General features: G+C 41.7%; 1 protein-coding gene across 1 annotated transcript in view; it reads right to left on the bottom strand.

The window, feature by feature from the left end:
• Positions 1-22,165, bottom strand: part of EFNB2 (ephrin B2) — a 43,149-nt gene that overhangs the window by 3,894 nt on the left and 17,090 nt on the right. Inside the window, exons 2-4 of the mRNA XM_062193952.1 lie at positions 17,457-17,740; positions 1,276-1,368; positions 395-508 (exon numbers count right to left, since the gene is read on the bottom strand). Of these exons, the coding sequence (XP_062049936.1) occupies positions 395-508; positions 1,276-1,368; positions 17,457-17,740 (491 nt within the window). The remainder of the gene's footprint in view (positions 1-394; positions 509-1,275; positions 1,369-17,456; positions 17,741-22,165) is intronic.

Here is a 22,165-nt window from a genome sequence, read left to right as displayed (position 1 = left end):
GATGCGGGATTACAACATTAATTATATATACATTAACATCAGCTCTAAGCTGGTGTTGACAACCAGCCTGATCAAGTGTCGACCAATAAGAACTTGGGTCTGAAGAAGCAGATCTACAAATGGCACTTGTAGCTGATGAATTCTACTCTTTGGAACATAAGACATTCGCAGGAATGAATTACTTTGTTCTCATTGAGTGCAATTAGTAAAAACTCACTGAGAGCAAGGATTACTGGCATCTGTAACAACTAGTTAATCCGACCAGTGCAGAAGTTCTTTGTTCTACCTCTTGAGAAATAACTGGAATGCAATACATGGCAGTGTCTCTTTCTCCTCTCACACATGCACGTGAACGTGTGCACACACACACACACACGAGATCATGTGGCTATACCTGGATTTGGTTTTACAAAGGGACTTGTTGTTGAACTTCTTCCATTTGTACCAGCTTCTAGTTCTGGTCGTCTTGTTGGATCATTATTCCGGGTTGATCCAGCAGAACTCGCATCTATATGGAAAAGCAACGGTTACTACAGCACCGACATCTGATGCTATCTAGCTTTAGGAGCTGTGTATACATCTCAACAAGCATGAATAGCAATGAGCATGAGCTTCTTTATGCAAAGCACTGTGAAATACAAGAATATAATTTTCCTTCTAAGACAAAATGGTTGTACTAGTTATTTCAGAGGTTTAGATTGTGAGGCCATCTGTGGAAACTATAGGGATTCTTGCATTTGGCAGGCAAAGCATTGCAGATGACATTTCAATTTAACTGAGCAAGTTGACTGACTGCTACACCAATTTCTAATTAGAAGAATAACTCCTTCTGCACAATAGGCTATCTACATGTGAAAGGTACAATGAACAAAACTCTTCTGTAGACAAGCTTCAGATAGGAGCAAAACTGCAAAAAATACAGCTTTCAATGTGGCTATTTTGGTTTTGAATCAAAGAAGGGGTTTGCTTTTCAAAAAGCAATATATATACATATATATTATATATATATATACACACATATATATATATATATATATCACATACATGACAGTAGACACTCTACCTGGCTGCCCTCATCTTTTAGAGATCTCCAATAGGAGAAACTTGTTATATAGACTGGAGATGTGTCTGTGGCTGAGGTGCAGACATGGGTTGCTTTCATAAAAACTTAAAAAGAGGAGGGATGAGGGTGGGTGTCATCAACATTGGTGCCACACGAGCTGGGGGGGCTCGGCCAGCTCACAGTGGCTTCACGAAGCAGCAGGTGGTCTTTACCTTGTCCAACTTTCATGAGGATCTTCATGGCTCTTGTCTGGCACACCCCTCCCTCCTGGTTATCCAGGCCCTCCAAAGACCCATTTGATGTAGCTGATTAAAAATAAAATGGACAAAACAAAAAAATAAAGAAAAATCAGGAAATCAATAAGCCAAGTTTACATGAACATGAAATGTCTGAAAACAATTTGAAAAATAAGAATTCACTCTTAGTCACAAGTTTTCTGAAAGTATGGGATGCTAAAAGCCGAAAAGAAAAAGAAAAACAAATAAAGAAAAATGGATACTGGTGGCACTGCTGCCATGTAGGCTCTCTGGGTCTAGATTTAATGAAGCACTCTCTCCTTGCCTTAAAACACTTGACTTTAGTATTTGTGTATAGATAAAAAGGACAGCATTTTCCCAAAAGCCTACTGATTCTCTCAGGTCAAACTTGGAAGAGCCACAGAGTTAGTACAGTAATTTGAAAACGTAGTAATCATCGCGCGGCACCTGCTTCCTCCACTACAGATTTCCTGCTTCAAGAACAATTAGCTCGGTGCTCTGCTTGACAAGCTTCCAAGTTCTGTAAACACTGGAAGAGGAGCCTTCCCACACCCCTTCTGTGCTTTCGCCAGCCTTACAGATACGTAAGGTGCCCATGGCATTCCACGTCATCACACCAGGACTTTCCTTCCCACCATTTCGTGAAACAGAAACAACGCATGTGCTACTGTCGCCAGGGTCAACCTTGGCCACCCCTTCAAGCCGGCTCATGGCTGTAGACAACATGGCTGGAGGGAGGGCTCCCGCGCATGCCCTGCTCTGTCAGGACATGTGGCCGTCCCAGCTGTGAGGTGAGGACTTGTAACCACCACGAGCCCGTGGCCTCGTCGCCACAGCAGTGTGGGGCAAGAGTGGGACAGAACCATTTGACCATCGTCAGTGTTTTTTCACAGCTGCCTCTGCTTTTCCCTAGTTAACCACGTTACCATTCTCTCTCGGAATGGCTTTGTCCCTAAAGCTGCAAGGCATAGGCACGTTAATGAGGAACAGGCTCTAAATTACAATTCAAGTTCCAGGAGAGAAAAGGCGCAGGGAGTGTTAGACATTCTTACTCCTCTAAGGTTCAGGGGGCAAGGAGCAGAAGTGTTTCATATACATTTCTGCAACCTAAATCATTTTCTACTTTGCTTATCAAGGTCGTGTCTACTGACCCTGTTCTCTGGCAGGGCCTGAAAAAGGGACAGACGCTGTGGCAAAAATAAATCCCCAAAACATTCTTTCTACCAAGTTGCTTACCAAACAGTAGGTCAGCAAACAAATTCTGAGAAATACATTAACAAGGAAAAAAGCACTCGATGCACCTATTTACTTATTTCGTGAGTTATCAACTTTTGCTTCTGCTGTCTTTCTTGAAAAACAAAGGCTGTTCTTTGGAGCCTCTCTGCTTACTTGAGCGCTTGGTTCAACGTTCCAGTCCCACAACTGCAGCTCATTGTTCTGCGGTTGCTGACATTCAGTTTTTCCTGGGAATCTGGGCAATAGTTGCCCTAACAATACTTTTTTTGAGGGGTGTGGCAAGAAGTTGACAGGATGTGCTTGTAGATTATTGAGAACATGCTTGCAGTTAAGTAGTAACAAATAAAATCTCTTGTGTGTTTCTGGGACTCTAAAAAAATCTAATTTTGGAAAAAAATTTTTGTTTATTCAAAACGCAGAGTGACAGAGAGGGAGATATACAGAGAGAAAGAGATCTGTCTTCCACTGATTCACTCGCTAAATGGCTACCGTGGCCTGGGCTGGGCCAGGCAGAAGCCAGGAGCCAGGAACTCCATCTGTGTCTCCCATGTGAGTGGCAGGAGATCACGGACTTGGGCCAGCTGCTGCTGCTTTCCCAGGAGCATTAACAAGAAGCTGGATTGAAAGTGGAACAGCCAGGGCTCAAACCAGTGCTCCAGTATGGGGTGGTGGTCTCACAGGCCGGGTCTTCACCCAGCGCTCCCCAACGCCTCCTCCTCCAGAACACATGCCCGAGTCTCAGCGCCCGTTCTTCCCAAGGCTGCAGACAGCGTGGGCTTCCGGGAGCAGATGCTGCTTCTGGACAGTCTCACAGCAGCACTTGGATTTTCAACGAACGTTCAGAGCCTGCGCATTTTCCCTGAGATTGAGATATGACTTCATGTGGCAAAAAGGGGAAACCTGATAGTGTTATTTGGCTGATGGTTTCCAATGTTTAGCTTACTGAATTCAAATGAACTCTGGTGTTTTAAAACTCACACACATATAAGTGCACCTCCATGCAAAAGTGGCCCCAAACCAAAGTTAAATGATAAAACGTTTTCTTACTAAAAATTTCACCACTGATTTGATAAATGGGAAAAAATCTAGAGGCCAGTGTATCAAATGGAAAAAAAAAAAAAAAGAGGAATACAGATTAGTTTATTTTAATCTTAAGGGGGAAAATAAATAAAAATTTCAGACAGGAAAACAAATCCAAAAACATTCCATGAAAACCAGCAAGGCTAAAGCAAGCATGGAGGTGCTGTCTCTTACAAACACAACCTCGACCGCATGTGCAGAGGCAGAAACCACCTGACTTCCTCTTCGTCAAACTGGAAGCACATGAGGTGCATGCAAGTTGAGTGACTTCATCTGGAGGCCAGTGACTTTCCTGAAGACCAATGCTTCTGTGCTGAGCTCCCTAGGCTGACCCCAAACGATGTCCCAACAACTCCAAGATGCAGAGAACTCTAGAAATAGTCGTAATAAATTGCAATCTAAAATTTAACACTCAGAGACCCCGAGGCAGTAGGGAGGAAATTGGGTTGCATAGCAGTGAATCTACTTTGCAACTTCTAAGAGTTGAAACTTTTTTATTCCTTCAGTAACTTCAACACATACTTAAAACGAAGTGCAGAGTGGAGCCGAGGGGGACATCTACAGATCGGAAACACAGGCCCTGGCCTGTCGGGGGAGGGTGTAGGGGCAAGGCAGGGGCTTTGATGGCAGAAGATTCTGAGTTAGTGAGGGAGGTTCTCCTGTCACATCTTGGCTTGGTTGTTTTAAAAAGGGGCTCAAACTTTAACATACTGTTACGTGTCCTGCCATGGGAGGTCCTTGCGAGGAGTTAAGAATGATCTAGGTTGTCACAGAGAGCCCTGTTTGAAGATGATAGCACCGACTGAAACTCCCGAAGGCAGACTCGACAGCAAGCTTAACAACCCGGAAGGACAGACTTCAATGTCCTTTGTGTTTGACAGAAATACGATTTCCTACGGTGAAGACGCACTTCCCTCTTCTCTACCACATCCTCCTCAGGGACTGCAGCTCCAATCCAGAAGTCTCCACACCCCACCTTGAACAATGACACTGCCCAAAATGTCCTATCCTGACCGTGCCTCTTTACTGGCAGTCAACTCTGAAATAAAACCACAAGATTAATATTCCAATTTCTCCTGCAACAGCCCTTCACCCAGAAGCTTTAAAAGGCTTAGCATCTGATTTTGAAAAATAACAAGAAGTTGCTAATGCTTGAGAGTAAAATCTATTTCCTTTTCAGGAGAAAATTTTGCAATTATTTTTATTGTTCATCTGAATGTACTGGGAATTTTTAACTTAGAGAAAGAGTAAAAATAAATTGTTACCTCATTATACTTAGTTTTTCTTTGCATCTCTCCACCAGCATTATCTAATGCAGCCACAATCATAGTATTACTAAATGGATGAAATTGCATTTAATCATTGGGAGACAGAAAAAAACATGGTTATACCTAAGCTTTTAGTGCCCAGACTCTTTTTTTTTTTAAGCCCAGGGAAAAACCAGATTTTATAAAATTAAAAATCATTAGAAAAGTTCCTGCAAGCAGCTGGAAAATAGGTTTAATAAAGATACATGGGCATTTTACGGACTTGCTTTTAAAAGCTTTTGCTTCAGGGGTCTAATTGCATGCAGTGAGTATACAGAAATCACTTTACTGTTCCCCCAGGACCTGATTCCCAGTGGACAGAGGTTGCTGCTCAGCAACAAAAGTACCTGGAGTTGGCACTGGGTGAGGAAGGTTCTGCAGCACGTCGGCAAGGTGCACAGCCAGCACGGGGCTTCCCATTTGCTTGCACCTGCGCATGTCTGCAGCTCTTACCGGGAGCAGAAAAGAGAGAGGAACTGTGATGAGGAGTAGAACGGACTAAAGGGGCCAGAGTATTTCTGGCTGGGTGTTCCAGTGCACCCCCAAGGAGAGGAAGTTAGATTTTAACCTGTCTCCGCTGACTGCTGCTGCTCTGCCCCCCGGGGGCTGGATGCAGACCAGAAGGGGCTGTTTTTCACTTCTGCACTTCGGTGAGACTGCGCTCATCCGACTGAGAAGCAAACTGCTGGATTTGTGCCTACACATGTCTCATTTACCAAGGAATGAGGAATGAAGGTAGCGCCCAAATCCTACAGAATAATAATGTTAGCTATGCAGGGAAAATTTTAGGTTCTTACGGGAAGAGTGAAACACCAGTAATACTATGGAGAACATTTCAAATTATTTTAAAATGGGGCTTACAGGGCGAGGGCCAGGATGGGCCAGGGAACTGACGAAGACTTGAAAACAAATACTTATATCAATTTCACCAAAGCAGCTCACTAAACAGACTGAGGATAAGCAGAGCGGGTCAGGAAAACCACAGACTTGTGAGGATGAAAACTTTGTCCTTATGTGAAGCTCCACCCGAAATAATTCCCTGTCATTTGATCATGTAACCAACAGCGCTTTCTGAAAGCTCTCTGTCACACCACGCTTGCTTTGGGCAGAACCTTCTCACCAGGCCAGCATGTGCCAGCCTGGCTGACACTGGTCAGACTTCGGAAGCTCAAAAAGCACTTCTGAGATGCCTGTCGTCTGGTAACAGAGGAACTAGATACGTACAATCCAGTGAGAAATAGGGAAGGCAGGACCACGACTTAAAGTCAACATGACCCACAAAACTAGATTAAGCTTTCTTCTACCAGGGCGACCAAATCTTGGAATGTCAAAAAACAAAACAAAACAAACAAACAAAAACTCCATCACCACAACCAACAAAAGGAATATATGTAAGTAACAAGGAGGCTGAAAAAAATACAATTACTTAATGTGAACAGGCAACCCAGGAAGGGGTTACTCAACATTCTGACATCAACTTAAATTCAAATGATGCCAGGTCCCAACATGTTCTACAGAAACAGTTCAATTTCTAGAAATCAGTTGCTTAGTGCCTCGACCACCATGGTTGTTCTTTAAGAAATTATCTTAGAAGCAGAAAAGTTCTACATGTGGAAATGGTAATGTTCACTAGATGCCAAAAATAGATGTCTGCTTCTTTAGAGTTATTTAATGAAACTTCTGAAATAGAAACTATAATATGCCAAAAGTTAGAAGAAAACAATTATCTAACTTCTTGTGTGTGTGTGTATTTCCTGTAGTTCTGTATTAGAATGCTACTTCTTTTTTTTCAAAAATCTTAAAATTTATTTTTCAATTTATTTGAAAGGCTGAGGGAGGGAGAGGACACAGACAGGTGAAGAGAGATCATCCATCCATCTACTGGTTCCCTGCCCAAATTCTCGTAATGGCCACGGCTGGCCACCAAATTTGTCTTTTTATGGCCTCGCTGACAGGAAGGAAAATATATGTCACACACACTGATATATTCACCCAAAACTTTTAAGAAGTTTAAAAAAAAAAAAAAACAAAACTCGAAGTAAAAAACCTTCTTCTCTGAGATAGCTCTCACTGACATCTGTTTAGTTTTTATTTTGCATGCAGGGAACAGCTCAAGTACTGTAAAACTATCAGTGCTGTCGGATGTGTGAATTTCTCACTCAAGGAGACAATGTTCCAGTATGATAGGAAGAATCACTTGAATTAAAACCACATTGCTATGGCTGTGTTTTGAAAAATTAAAGCAGCAAGTCATGCATGAAGAAGTAATGACTAGCTTAGCCTGGGTGACTCTACAACGTAGTCAGTTTCTCCCCTCAACAGAACGAGTTGGAAAATGTGAAGTCCAGAACGGGGTCACAATTTAGATCACCCTTCTTGTTTCCAGCATTGAAGTATGAGGAGAGATACCATGATCCAGCATAAACGAATGCCCCTGAGTAAGATGCTATCGCTTTAGTTACTCAGTTTCAAAGGTTTCTCAAGAACAATGATGGGATATTCAGAAACAAGCAGTTTTCCAACCTGAACAGCCTTGTAAGCTGTAGCCGTTTATAGCTTATTTTGTTTGTATGTGCACTTGAAGGATTTTAATAACAAAGATTCCATAGCCGCTTTCACTTAGGAAGTGGGAAATATGAGGATACCATGTAACAGGGCATGCGCAGGAGCCAGCAATTATATGTAACACGGATGTTGAGAGAACAGTCACAATACAAAGCAATCATCATCATATCTGGAACATAAAAATTCTATCACAGCTTATTCATAAACCTTTCTAGCCATTAAACGATCGGTGAAGATGCTAAGGACTATAGATAACCTTCACAACACAGTCCTGAAAAGTTACTGCTATTGAACAAGTGGCAGAGGAAAGGTCACAAAGCCATCTATACATGCATGCCGATGTGTATGTACAAATGCGTGCGACATGTCAAATCGGACAATGCAGTCTTGAAAAGCTACTGGCTACATACACCCAGAGTGAGAAAGTAAGGAGAAAGTAGTGAAGGCGTGTGTACATGTTCCCGTATGTGTGCAAAGGTGTTTGAGCATGTGTGGTGGGGAAGAGCTGAGATGCACTCCGGGCTCAATCCACTGGCAATGAACTACCTGCCCCAACCTACCTTTCTTTCTTTACTAGAGACATGCTTAAACAAACAAGATTACTTATAAATACCCCCCACTCCTGCCCAAATATTGCTTGCAACATCTTGCTGTCTTGAATTTTTAATGAATTCTGTTGAGGAAAAACATCGCTTTCCTAGCTTCAGATTTTACTGCTAAAAGTTATGATTTGTGGAGGTGGCATCCCTCATTACTAAAAACAAATTCAACATGATTTCATGGAAAAAAAAAAAAAGCTTTTCATCTCATAGGCTTCCAGGGAGTTTTCTCATATTGTCACAGTGACTCTGACACAGTTAATATGGTGAGGACCTGATAGGCAATGGTGAAAGAATAATCATTTTATGTAGGGGAGTCAGCCTTAAGATGGGTTAGACTTACTCAGAGAGAGGAATTGTATTTTAAAAATAGGTGGCCAGATGACCACTTTGATAGTACTGAAGTAATGACTAAACTCACATGTTATTTTTTTTTTTTAAAAAAAGAATGATGTAAGAGTTCTAAAGATAAAACATAATTCCCTATTGTCTACATTCGTTTTATTTAAGCATACAGATTTTTAAAAATGAAACTTCACAGTCAAGGGACAGTGATAATATCTAATGAAAATATTCTGACCATGAAAAAGCATGTGTTTTGGTGAACTGTTTATTTCTAGAACATAATCCAGTTGGCCCGTTTAAACCAGAGAAGTCTGAACAATCTTAATCATCAAAATATCCTTGGGAAGGTAACAGGAATGTCTTGCTAATGAAGGGCCAGACTAAAAAGTTCACGGGGGAAGGGCGCATGTCCCACAAAGCTCCAGCTCATCCTGCTGCCACTAATCACAGGCAATGATATTAATGACCCAGTAATTAGGAGAGGAACAGCACTGAAGTGGAAGACATCCATCTGAGGCGGGGCTTCACCAGTGACTGAATTAGTGTCTGCTCACAGTTTGGAATCCAATACTGCACAGGAGAGAATGGCACTCTCCCGGCATTCGAGTTTAGATGGACATGATGTTTACCTGCTTTGACCACTGAGAGACCAGCAGTAACCCCAATGAAGTGCCACTGTCTAAAATTGCCCTACACGGGAACCTTCTCCTGTTCAGGGCACATGTTCTATATACTCTAAGAATCCAGAGCAATTTTCCACATGTTTGCTTCAATAAAAGAATACTTTCATCTACTGATTTAATATCAGGAAAAAACAAAACTAGGCTACTTCAATGCAAAGAGCCACATGTAAAGCACAAACTATCTTTTAGGAACACAGCTTGGATTCTCTATAATGAGATCAGTTACATTTCTGCCCAAGGTTTTGAACATCCATCAGTCCACTGACCCAACCACCCAAGCATTCACCCAACCAAACTGCAGCACTTGTACTTGGTTAAGGAAATCTGAAGTCTCTTCTTGCCTCTATTTGTATATATTTCTGTTTTTGTTTTTTTTTCTTTTTTCTGTATTTTTAATAACTTTCCTACTTAGCAACTTCTTACTGAGAATCTTGAGGTATTTGCTGATGTTATACAAACTCAAAACAGCATAGTCTTACTGAAGAAATGGAAGTGATAAACAGTAGATGTAACAAGAAAAAGAAAACTCAGATCATCTAACAAATTGCTATTACTGACCACCTTCTGCCAATGGGCCTTCTTCCTTTCTATACCCTGTAGTACTTTCTGGTTCAACTTTGAGGTCATGTGATTGCAAGCTAGTTATATGTCACACAATGTATGACAGCTGATGACTTATACTGCATAAGCTTCTTACTCTTTGCTATGAATGCTATTCTCAAAATGTAGATGCTGTAGATGTTGGTAGACTGTCTTTACTATTGCTAAGTATATAATATGCATTTATGTATTCTCTTAACTTTTGCAATGCAGGTGCCATGTATGTTGGGTATATTAGCTTTACTGTTGCTATGTATGCAGTATATATGTAGGCAATCTATCTTTAAAAATAGTAATATGCAATATATATGTGTGTATTCTCTTTACTATCACAATGCAGGTGTGATGTATGTTTGTAGACTATCTTAACTGTTGTTATGCATGCATGACCCAGGAGGAACTGTCATGTACCGACAATGTTGTCTAAAGGGTCTAAAAGCCATGGACCGAGTTTTACCTCTTACATTTCATGGTTATGTGTACTGTATTAACCACTCATGCTAACTTTTGTTTTTTTCACAGCAGTAAAAATTGCTCTCTCACCTGTGTTTCTAGACTTGAAAGTGAGATAAGAGTATGTGAAGGCCATAACACTTTCCTAAGTGATCAAACACCCAGCTTGAGATGCTGGAATTTAGGGGAAAATGTGTGACTCTTAAGAACTATATAAATAAATTTTCTCAAAGTAATCTTTTTTATGCCTGTCTATGCCTCTGGGCTATTTTTTTAAGTGTTTTATTTGGCTTTAAATTTTTATCTTAGTGATGAATATTTAAAGGCTGTTAAGAAAGAACTTGTCCTCTTTTATGCTTGTACTAGGTCTCCAGGATTGTTCAATTATTTATAAATCTAAGTGAACCTTTAAAAAGCTATAAATATAGGGGTTAGAGATATTAAGATGCATTTTATGAAATAATAAAGGCAATTTTATTCTGGGCAATTCCTAAATCATCCTTTTTTTCCTAAGTAATCTCCTTCATTTCTCATCTGCTCTTACATCTACTTTGCGTAGATGGCTTTTCAGCTTTCTCCGTCTTCGGCAATTCCTCCTTAAGAACCAGAGTCATCCTGTTCTTTCCTTGGGTTTTTGGTGAGTAAGGAATGGCACTCCCAGGATTATCTGTCTAGCGTTAGATGGGATAAGCTGTCAGCATTGCCCAAGATGACACTGTTCAATGTGAACAGAGTCTCCATCCTCAATAACCTTATCCTCTTCCAGGCCCCAATGGCCTGGGACAGATATCTCTGTGGTCCTAACTCCATTAGACCCGAGAGCCGTTAAGAAGCTTCTCAGCGTAACCTCAAGTCAGGTGTAAGCTGAGGCTTTATTCCTATCAAATTCAGCAAGGAGCCTTACTGTTACACTCTGGGAAAGCTTCCTAGATAGCCAGGAAAGAGTCCACATTATGTTAAAACAACAGAAACAATGCTTAGAATGATCAATTAATGGACTGATGTACTTTCCCAGCCAGTCTTGGTGACAGGAAAACTCTGACACATTTTCTTCCTTGGGAAGAATATTTATGCTATGTTAGGCTGCTGCTGAAGGTACCAATAAAAACACAGTATTCTGTTGGTATAAAAGGGAACTGAGAAAACGTCCTGGCAAGGCTGGGGAAGTGGGAAAAATGTTTGTATGCATCTGAAAATTCCTCCCCTGTCTCTCTTGGGTCTTATAGAGGATCAGCTAAAACAAGTATGGGCGATTCTAAGAACAAAAAGATCCATAAATGCATGTTTCTTGGTAAAAGCAGCCCAGGGACAAAGGAACCTTTATAACACTCAAAGATGACCAAGAAGGCCGATCTTATAATTAAGTTATGCAGCATCACTGAAACTTGTAAACTCTGGAATTTCATTAAATGACAGGACTTCGAATCAAGGACGGTTGTTGGCCATCTTCTCATTGCCTCCAGCTTACAGCACAGCACAGGTACGTCCCATCTTCCATCTCACAGCCCTCTGTGCTCCAAAGTTAACTTTTAGTGGTCCAGTCTGGTGCAAAGCACGGAAGTGAAGCATGTTATATGCCTCACTCCATTTAAACACCAATCAACTCCATGGCCAGGTGCAATCATCATCCCACAGAGGTTAAGTTACTGCTGATGGAGACTCAGGAGCTCAGAACTGGAGTGCGTGTTTGGCACAGTTAAGACAGGGTTAGGGATGACTCCATCCCGTATTAGAGTCCCTGGGTTTTAGTCTGGCTCTGCTTTTGATTCTTGTAGATTCTATTACAAAAATGACCATGGTGGATAAAAAATAAAAATTTGTGTTTAAATGCTTGAACTTAGCAATTATGTGCAAGGTATCAAACATAAGCTCCCACCTCCAAGTGAAAAAGACAGAAGTAACATGTCCATGTTGTTATATTGCTAAACTTGATCATTTTTAGTGATGGAAATTTGGCTTTTGCTATATTTAGCATATATGAACAGTTCATCTAATAAAGCCTATCATCCATCTGTAGAGGTTATACATTCTTAGATATTCTAAAACTTAACTACACAGAAAGACACGTAAAAAAACCCATAACAATTTTGCTAGGAAAGAGATTCTAATACATTCCATGTATTTTAGTATCATTTGCCATACCTACTCTCCAGAAATAAGTAAATCAAAAAACAGAAAAGAAAAACAGAACAAAAACACATATGCTCAACAAAAATGTAGAATCTATTGTTTTGTTTTGCTTCTTAAAGAATATTGTTTTGTTATATATATGCGAGTATTTTACTTTGTGGTTTTGCTCAGTAGAATTATACGCCCCCAAAAATAGCAAAGCTGTCTGTAAAGTCTTCCAGTTTTACAGGTTCTTATTAAAAAAAACAAAACAAAACAAAAAAAAAACATTTAGACAACTAAATCAACAGGGGAGCCTAAGATATGGTAACTCCTCTAGATTCATGGCTTCTCAAGAGTTTGCTAAGGCATGGAAAGTGAGGGATGCCTCCAAAAATGATCACTATGACCCCACAGGCTGTGCACTGTATAGAACAACTTTAATCAAACAATATTCAGAAATACTATGCCACAAGATCACGTCCTGGCTACAAACCTGGAACAAAATAATGCAAAACCCATAGAATGAAACTGGAAGATGCTCTGTGAATGTAGCTTTCTTCGTTTAATAGCTCTGCTGCGGCCACTAAACTCAAAAAGTATTAATACAACAGCATTCATTTTCCATCTATTCCTAACTCATAGATCTTGGTGGTGTCACTGACGCTAATGTTTGGTAATCAATGCAATGGAGCCTTCAGCACAGAAGCTAAGTGCCAGTGCACCACCTGTTGACCCACCCAGCTCTAGGTTGTCACCACCAAAATGAAACTGTAAATCAAGCACAGAAAGAGCCTCAAAGACAACACTGTGGATGGATGCTGGAGACACAGGGGTGCTTTCCCAACGTTAATTGGAATATCTACCACGTCTAGGACAGGTTTGCCTGGGTCAAATCCTGGCTGCTCCACTTCCAATCCAGCTCTCTGCTACGGCTTGGAAAATCAGTGGAAGATGGCCCAAGACCTTGGGCCCCTGCACCCATGTGGGAGACCCAGAAGAAACTCCAGGCTCTTGGCTTCAGATTGGTTAAGCTCCAGCTGTTGTGGCCATTTGGGGAGTGAACCAGAGGATAACAGACTCCTCTCTCTCTCTCTCTCTCTCATTCTGCCTCTCTGTAACTCTGCCTTTCAAATGAATATAAATCTTAAAAAAAAAAAAAAATTGACAACTTGCCTTGGAGATGGGCAATCTCAGAACAAACAGGTGCTTCATAGACATTTAAGCATTTTTGAAGACATAATAACAATGACCATCAGGTATGCAAAACATTGTCCATGGATTTAAGAGGATCAATGATCTGAATAAAATGCAGAACAGGAGGCTTTCCGACCAAATGATCATTAACATCCTTACCTTCGTTCATGTCAAGATTGGGAGATTTTATTATGCAAATTAGGCCCAAGGCTAATTACTGAAATAGGTCACTTGAAAAAGTCAATTCTAAACATGAAGAAAACCCATTTGTATCATTTTGCCACATGTCAAAGCAAATAATCATCTATGAGAAGGATTAATGAGGTTGCCTATCGTCGTGTCATGTTATTTCCTAAGGGATTTTACTAGCTTCTTGGTAGGTTTAAAAATACACTTGCAATTAAAAATTAATATTTACTTCTAAAACTCAAAAGTATGAAGACCACCTTTCAAGTCAGGTAGCACTGCAAACCAGAATTCACAGCAGACTCTGTCCATTTCTGCTGGAGAAGAACCACACAACACGTGGTCCTTCATTGGATGTGCACGTACAGCCACAACCCGGCTGCAACCAGGAGACTGCGTCATGAGCCAGAACACCACCAACAATGAAATATTCTGGAGATGGAAATCAAAGCTCTGAGAAATGCTGACTTTTTCAATAGCAGTAGAATTAGAAACTAGGACAGGCTTCTGGCCTGATATGTCTGAAACACTGCTCATCTAGGGAATTACCCAACACCATGTGCAGTCTGCTTGGAAGACTCCCCACTGGAGTAGATAGAGAACTACTCCAAACCATCATTCCTCTTCTTCCTTCTCTTGGAAATGAACCAGCACAGAGTAGCAATTAACTTAATAATCAGTTCAGTGGTAAAGGTGCTTATCAACTAGACACTAAGATTCGGAGGTAAGTATTTGTAGTGTACCTCACAGCAACTCAATGTCAATACGATGTACTGTATACAGTAAATCAATGCTTTGAAGTGTCAGAAATACACCTGTGAATCTGAGCGCTTCCCACTATGCTACCTCACACTATTTTGTGAATGTACTGCCTTCCAACATTGTCCTCTCCTCACAATAAGACAGGATAGAGTGTGACACTGTGTATGGGTGTGTGTTTGACTTGGAAATCCGTGACTTTTACAAATCCCTTAATTGTTTTGGTGCCTTGGGATTCGTGAAGAAGTAATGCAAAATCAACATTAATCTTTAAAACTCTTCAAAAATTTGCTCATCTCATTTCCCATTTGCTTTCAAGGGAAATTTGTATGGCTATGAGCTTTGCCACAGGCAGGGTTAAGAATCTGGCTTCTAGAGGTTTCCAATATCTTAAACGCCTTCCTATGCCCATGGTGCGGTGGATTCCCTTCAACTCCCTGGACTTCCTGGCAAACAGCTGAGCCCTGAGCACTTGACCCAGCCCTGGGACAGCCTCCCACCCAGCAGCACTCAAACAGGTCCTTGTTGTTTCAAGCATGAAATCCTCAACTCTATTTGAAGATTCCTTCATCCAGGTTACCATGAGCTTCTGCAGGCAAATCCTAACTCTACACTTGATCTTAGCCAAAAGGCCAAGAAGCGATATGTAAATCCTAAGTCTGAGTTTTGGAGGACAGAGCAGCTCAGTTACCTTCAGTGAGCCCAGTTAATGCTGTACAATAAGCTTCCAAAAAAATAAGGAGAAATGCCATTATGGTATGGATTAATATAGTAATTATAAGTTAAACTGTACTGCTAAACACAGGTCTCTTGTGCAATGACAAAGAGTAGTAATTAAATGCTGACTACATTAGGCAAAGAGATGTTGGTAAATCATTCATTAACCTGAATTTCTTTCATATTATTTCAGAATTAAGGCTAACCCTTCATGTTTGCTGAAATCTCACTTGGATTCCATGGGACTGCAGAATTTACAGTCATCTGGATGAGGTCACCAGTGAAAGAGAGAGCAGACAAGCTGTTTGGGTCTCTTGGCTTCCCTGCGTGCGAGGGCCAACCTGTGGACTGGGGCTGCGCTGCGGCCACAGTTTGGGGAACAACCATTCACCAGCCCCAGACATTCCAACTTCAGTGCACCCACTCTTCAGGCACCCCAGCTTTCTCCTCCTATCCCACCCAGCGGCAATAGCTGTTGTAATTCAGCAGAGGTCACGTTTGGGTCCTATAAATGTCAAACTAATCCTAAGTGTGCATCGAAAAAAATCTTAGTTAAAAAGGCTTTAAAAAGAAAACACTGTTAGGTTTCCAAAAGCTTAAAGTCTTCATTTGTCTTACTTCATAACTTTTATATTTTCAAAGATTGCCGTATTATTTTGTACACTTTACCACCCCATCTGCTGCGTTTCATCTTAGAATGTTTTCATTTTTGTTTTATGATAATTATTCCCTTAAATACATAAGCTACCACTTCTTTCTTATTCTTAGGAAGCTACTCCATAAGTATTAAGTTGGCTTTAAAAGTCAGTTTTCAGGGGCCAGCATTGTGGCACGGTGGGTTACGCTGCTACTTGTGATGCTGGCGTCCCCTATCAGAGCGCCAGTTCAAGTCTGGGCTGCTCTGCCTCCGACGCAGCTCCCTGCTAATGCACCTGGAAAAGCAGCAGAGCATGGCCCAGGTACTCAGGTCCCGGCACCCATGTGGGAAACCTGCATGGAGTTCTGGGTCCCTGGCTTTGGCCTGGACCAGCCCTGATCACTGTGGTCACTTGGGGAGTGAACCAGTGGATGGAAGATTTCTCTCTCCATTTCTCCCTTTTTCTGTCACCCTGCCTTTCAAAATAAATGAAATATTTAATAAAAATAAGTTTTCAGACTCTCTGCTGTTTTACATCAACTGACAATATAGCTAGGTGTCCACAACCACCTTTGTTTTTATTATTAATGTATTTTAAAGTGTTATTACAGAGAACTAGGTAAGTATTCAGTGAATTATTGACTCTGCTTAAAAAAAAGCAGACTGAAAAGGCCAGACTTGCAATCTGATCACTTAGAGGTAGGGGAGCCAGGCCAGCAGACAGCAGTTCCCTAATGAGCTGAAGTCTATGGAAATAAATGGAGAACTCAGGTATGAGTAAAACTGGAAACCAAAGAAATTAAGAAGCAGCTTTCACTACTTGGATGATGCCAACAGCTCTCTCAGTCTCCCAGCCTTCACTCTAACACGGCCCAGGGCCCTGGGAATGATCCTAGCTTGGCACCAACATGTGATTACCACTAGTCGGTATCTATGCTGGGCCTGAGTACCACTGGCCTTCACTGCCCTAACAGTTAGCTTTAAATACTACCCAATGGCTATAGATCATCTGGTCCTGAAACAATGTACCAAATTATTACATGGCTTGGTTGAGGGGAATTCATTGAACAAACCCAAGTTTTATCTTCTTCTAACTCTGGTTTTAACTGATCGCATACAGTGGTGCTTTGCCTGGAACCCCCATCCCTCCAACCCATGGGCTCCGTCTTCTCTGGATTGGTAACTTTACGAGGCAAATGCACCATTACCATCTTACTCATTGTTGAACCCCTGCCACTGAAGCACAGCTTCTGACATAGAATCCACACTCGGTGGGTGGAAGGATGGATGGATGGATGGATGGACGGACGGACAGATGAATGGATGGAGAGAAAAGGCATTGCTCAAGATTCACCTGTCAAAATCTCACCAATGGTCCTTAAAAATGGTTTTGTTGGCAGAGATGCTAAGCATATTCATATAATCCATTAATTTCAATACTATAAGAATTCTAAGAGTTTTTTTTTCCCCCTTTGGGTATTTATATTTAATTAACTGTTAGTACAGGGTCCCCAAATCAACCAAGGTTTCTTTGAACTAAAAAAAAAAAAAAAGGGCAACTGTTCAGCAAAGATTCTTTCCACAATAATTTAAAATAAACAAAAAACATACAAACCTATTTAGCTTTAATGTCTATAAAATAAACAAACAGACTGATACTTACATATAATGTAGTAATCCTTGTTCTTCTGAAATTCTAGACCCCAGAGGTTAGGGCTGAACTCCTGGAACTTGATAGTGAACTTTACATCTTGATCTGGTCTGGCACAGTTGAGGAGAGGGGTGTTTTCCTTCTTAATAGTGCATCTGTCTGCTTGGTCTTTATCAACCATATAAACTTTATAATATTCATACTGGCCAACAGTTTTAGAGTCCACTTTGGGGCATATAATATCCAATTTGTCTCCTATCTGTGGATATAGTACCAGTCCTTGTCCAGGTAGAAATCTAAAAGCATAAAAAGAAAATGCCATTGAGTTGATAAAAATTCACGGTGCCAATGATAGTCACAACTCAAACAGCACCAACATTCCCAACTACAACTGTTCAAGTCCACGCTGCTTTTATTTACCAAAAGTCTCTTGGTTCATGAATGTATTCAGGAATTAGGCTTTTAAGAAAGAAAGAAGCCGCTCTCCTCCCTCTAGGCAATAGGATCAGGCAACCTGCTGACATTTCTTTTCCGCCCCCTCACTTGTAATATTTCAGTACTCCTTTGTGTAACTTTACAATGACTTTTCCTCCATGGTGAGTCAGACCTTCCCACCTGTTTGTTATTTTTTAACCATTGGCAGCTTTAGTTTATTGGGCATGCCACAGAGAGATCTTGTCAATTCCAGGGAACAGGGGATGCACTAATAATATGTTGTTGTCCTGTTAGTTTCCATTTGCTGTGGATGTTAATTAACAGACAAGTTTCATCAAGAATGTTTCGAATTACTTATCATAATTAGTCAGTCACTGATCAAACAATGGGTTTTTTATTACGATGAACAAAAGAAATGTCTTACAAACCCATAAAGGATAACCAGAAATAATTAGTCGTTAATATTGATTCAGCTGCAAACGAAGAGTCCTCTACTTGCAGGGACAACAGCTACTGTCCTTGCTCTACAAGTCTTCCTCTTCCCCCTCCCCTGAGATGTATTTGCTCCAATTAATTCTTAGAAGCAAATCTTTGGAACTGAAGACTACTGATACAATATCCCCTTAAAGCTTACAGCCCAAAGCTTCCCTTCTCCTTTTCTTCCTTGCTGGCCATGCTGCTGAAAGATCTATCTTAATGGGGAGTTTCTCTGAAAAACTGAAACAAGAGCTTCCTAATGAACATCCTTGTAGGAGTGCTAACACTAAGGACACACTCAGAAATCCCAGCTCCTCCGTAAGCAGCCAAGCCTGCAGACTCATTAAAATATTAAAGCCCTAGAACAAAGCACCCCCTCTGAATACTTCCAACCCAAGGCTTTATTTCACCAGGGAAGCCCACCAGCCGTGAGGCCTGCAGGCTCCTAATTCACTCACAGAGAGAAAGACAGGGGGACGGGCACCCCCAATTTCGAATCCATACTGAGGTAAGAGCTTATGGCTTATGCTAATGAATGGGATTAATTTTCTGAAAAGTGCACGAGAGTGGTTATGAAGCAGCACAAAGCATAACAGAAATTATATCATAGATTCATGTTGAAAGCCAATATTCGCTGTGGCTTTGCCACTCTCTGGGGAATGTTATCCAACAACTCCACAGAAAGGGTGTCTCTCCCCAACCCCTTTTTCAAGCAAGATACAACATTCATTCAAAAAGAAGTGGTGAACAGGGGGAATCATCCAGCATAAAATCTTTCTTTGAAGCAGAACTCAAAATGTGTATTTTAAAATAACGACAAACTTGAAACATTCATGTGTGTCCTGTTGATTTCTCTAGAACTTCCGATAAGTGCCAGTCATGGCTTATTCAATGGCAGCTTCTCTGTGACTTTCTGGCCACAGTTTTCTGGAGAGAGACTCCCAAAGTTCACCTGCAGGGATCAGTGACCCTGGTAAGTCCCTGTGGTCGAACACCAGTGGTGAGATGCATGGCACGCACTAACAGCCTGGAGCATCAAGCCGCTCTACTTCCTGACACTTCTGTTTTCTTGTGTCTTATTCCTTGGCCTTTTTAGGAAATCAGTGCATAGACGATCCAGGGGCCAATTCCTGCCCAAACATTTTCCATCCTGCATCTGCTTTACAAGCTGGCACAGAGCAACATGGTAGCACCCATATTGCAAAAAGTGCTCCCAAATTACACCACAAGGCGGGGGCCCGGATGTTTGCACCTCCCTCATCTGTTGGCTCTTTTGGCAAGGCAGCTTTTACTGTCCATCAACCTCCTTGGGGGCTTCCCAGGCTTCAGACTTCAGGATCCTGACCAAGCCAGATGTACCCATTTCCTTGCCCATCCGTCGGGCTCCTCAGAGAAGATGCATCCTAGCCTTTCCCGAGCTGTGTACTTTCTCTTCAGGGCTTACACCCCTCCACAGCACCCACTATGCCTACAAAGCAGCTAACAAAGCTTGCTCTTCCTTTAAAATGCTTCTAAGATCCTATTTCCTTCATAAAGATATTTAAAAGCTTTTAATTTGTTTGAGAGACAGACAAAAAGAAAGATAGGGAGGGAAAAAGAGAGAAAGAGATAGCTCTCCCATCACTGGTTCACTTTCTAAATGCCTGCAATACCCACAGCTGCTTCTATCCAAAGTCTGCTTCTTTATAAAAATCAATACAAATGGATCTAATCCAATCAATACAAATGGGTGATTTACAGGTTTACTTTATATATACATACACACACACACACATATGTGTGCTACATAGTTAGCACACAAGTCACTTTAACTGACGAGATCACCGTTTCCCTGTGGACAGAATGTGGCTGAGCCCAGAGCCACAGTCGCCTGTCTCTCGTCCAGGCCAACAGTGCATGCAGCCTTCACTAAACTGACCACCAGTAATTTGCAACGTATCTCCCTGAGGGCAGAGGGGTTTCCTGTGCGTCTGAGTCAAACCTAAATGCCCAAGGGACTGACACATGATAGATGCTCAATAAATAACGCATTTGTTGGGGGAAAAAAAAAAAAAACTACGAATGAAGCTAACATTTGCACAAATATAAGTCACATTAAGGGTCACCAACTCGGTGACAGGAATTCTGAGAACTACTTAGGGTTGGAGGCCAGGGTGTGTTGGGAGAGCAGAGATGAGGTTTCCAGAGGATACCACCCAGCTTCTGCAGACCAAGCAGCTAAGCAGAGGGAGTGTCTGACTCCTTTGTTTTTAAAGATTTACTTATTTAATTGAAAGGCACAGTTACAGAGAGAAAGAGGGAGGGAGAGAGGAAAGATTGATCTTCCATCCGCAGGTGCACTCCCCAGATGGTTGCAATGGCCAAGGAAGGGCCAGGCTAAAGCCAGGAGTTTCATCAGGGTCTCCCACGTGCATGGTAGGGGCCCAAGAACTTGGGCCAACACCTGCTGCTTTTCCCAGGTCATTAGCAGGGAGATGGGTCAAGAGTGGAGCAGCCAGGCTTCGAACCAATGTACATTTGGAATGCTGGCGTTACAGACCATGACTTTACCCTCCATACCACAACGCTGGCCCCTGACTCTTTCCTTTTTAATGAACTTCTTAGTATCAACAGCCTTCTACGATCTTACCCTGCTTAACATGCAAGGCAATTAAGCACTTGCAGAACCACTAATCACAACACTGCTGCTCTTGAGCAGTCACTGGCTAAGCCCTGATCAAAGCACCTTCCATCACGTTATCTTCATTTAAGCACAACACGCGCACCTCACATGCAAAAAAAAGCTACACTGGGGCCCGATGTCAACAACAGGAAAAGCCCCCTTCCCTGCACACTTTCAGTTCTCACTGCATCACATTAAAGTATAAACCTGGCTTTGTGCAACACATGTTTCTCTAAATCAAGCTTTACATAGATACGGCATGAACTGAAGGAAAATCGAGAAAGCCAATACACAGGCAGGCTGGTGAGTGCCACAGGGAAGCCAGCTGCTTCTGACATGGTCGTCTGAGACCACAGCCCATGGCAGGGCTACCTGGTATCCGTGCCTTGCCCCAGGAGGCCAAGAACCCAAAAGATGGGGAGGAAACAGGCCAACTACACTTTAAGCTGTGTTTTACAAGGAGAGCTACAGATGGTCTCCACACAATTTAGGCAAATAGAAGGTGGTATATGAAAAGTCAATAATACCATTTTTTAAACGAAACACAATGAGTCCCATATGTTATAAACAAGTCAGTAAACAGAGTTCTGTTTTTGAAACCCGGGAGTATATACTTATATTACTACTTTGAGATTGCTTAGAGACTGTAAGTCAGACGGCATAGCATATACATGTCCTGAATATTTTGTAATACTCAATACAGTTACCCTATGTTGACTTTGAAAGTGTTTTAAAAGCACAATAATGATGATAACTGGCTCCTGGTGGATGTCAAACAGATTTCTGGGTGTTGAAGTGATGTTCATCTTGCAACCCAAAAGAGCACAGGACCAGCCTCTGTGCTTACAACCCACATCACACCTGGGAGGTGTTCTTGGTAAACCTCACCCCAACAAAAAACAGAAGTGTTCTTTGGTGAAGTCTGCTGATCTGTAACCCAAAATGAAAAGCAAAGACAAGGCTTCAGGTCCTAGAGAGGAGGGAGAACATAGCCAGCCAGCCATGTCGCTCTCCGGATGGGCTTTTCCAGGTCAGAACCAACACGCTCTGCAGTCTTCTGGGAGGGGGGAGCTCAGCATCCATGACGGCCTCCCGGGCAACGGTGCCTATCCCTGGGAGCCTGGGAAGATGTTATGGAGGGAGAGGG

Source organism: Lepus europaeus, chromosome 6 (assembly GCF_033115175.1).
Source record: "Lepus europaeus isolate LE1 chromosome 6, mLepTim1.pri, whole genome shotgun sequence".
In the NCBI taxonomy this organism is placed as follows: domain Eukaryota; kingdom Metazoa; phylum Chordata; class Mammalia; order Lagomorpha; family Leporidae; genus Lepus; species Lepus europaeus.
The sequence above is the reverse complement of the archived record's forward strand: the minus strand, read 5'-3'. Positions and strand labels throughout refer to the sequence as shown.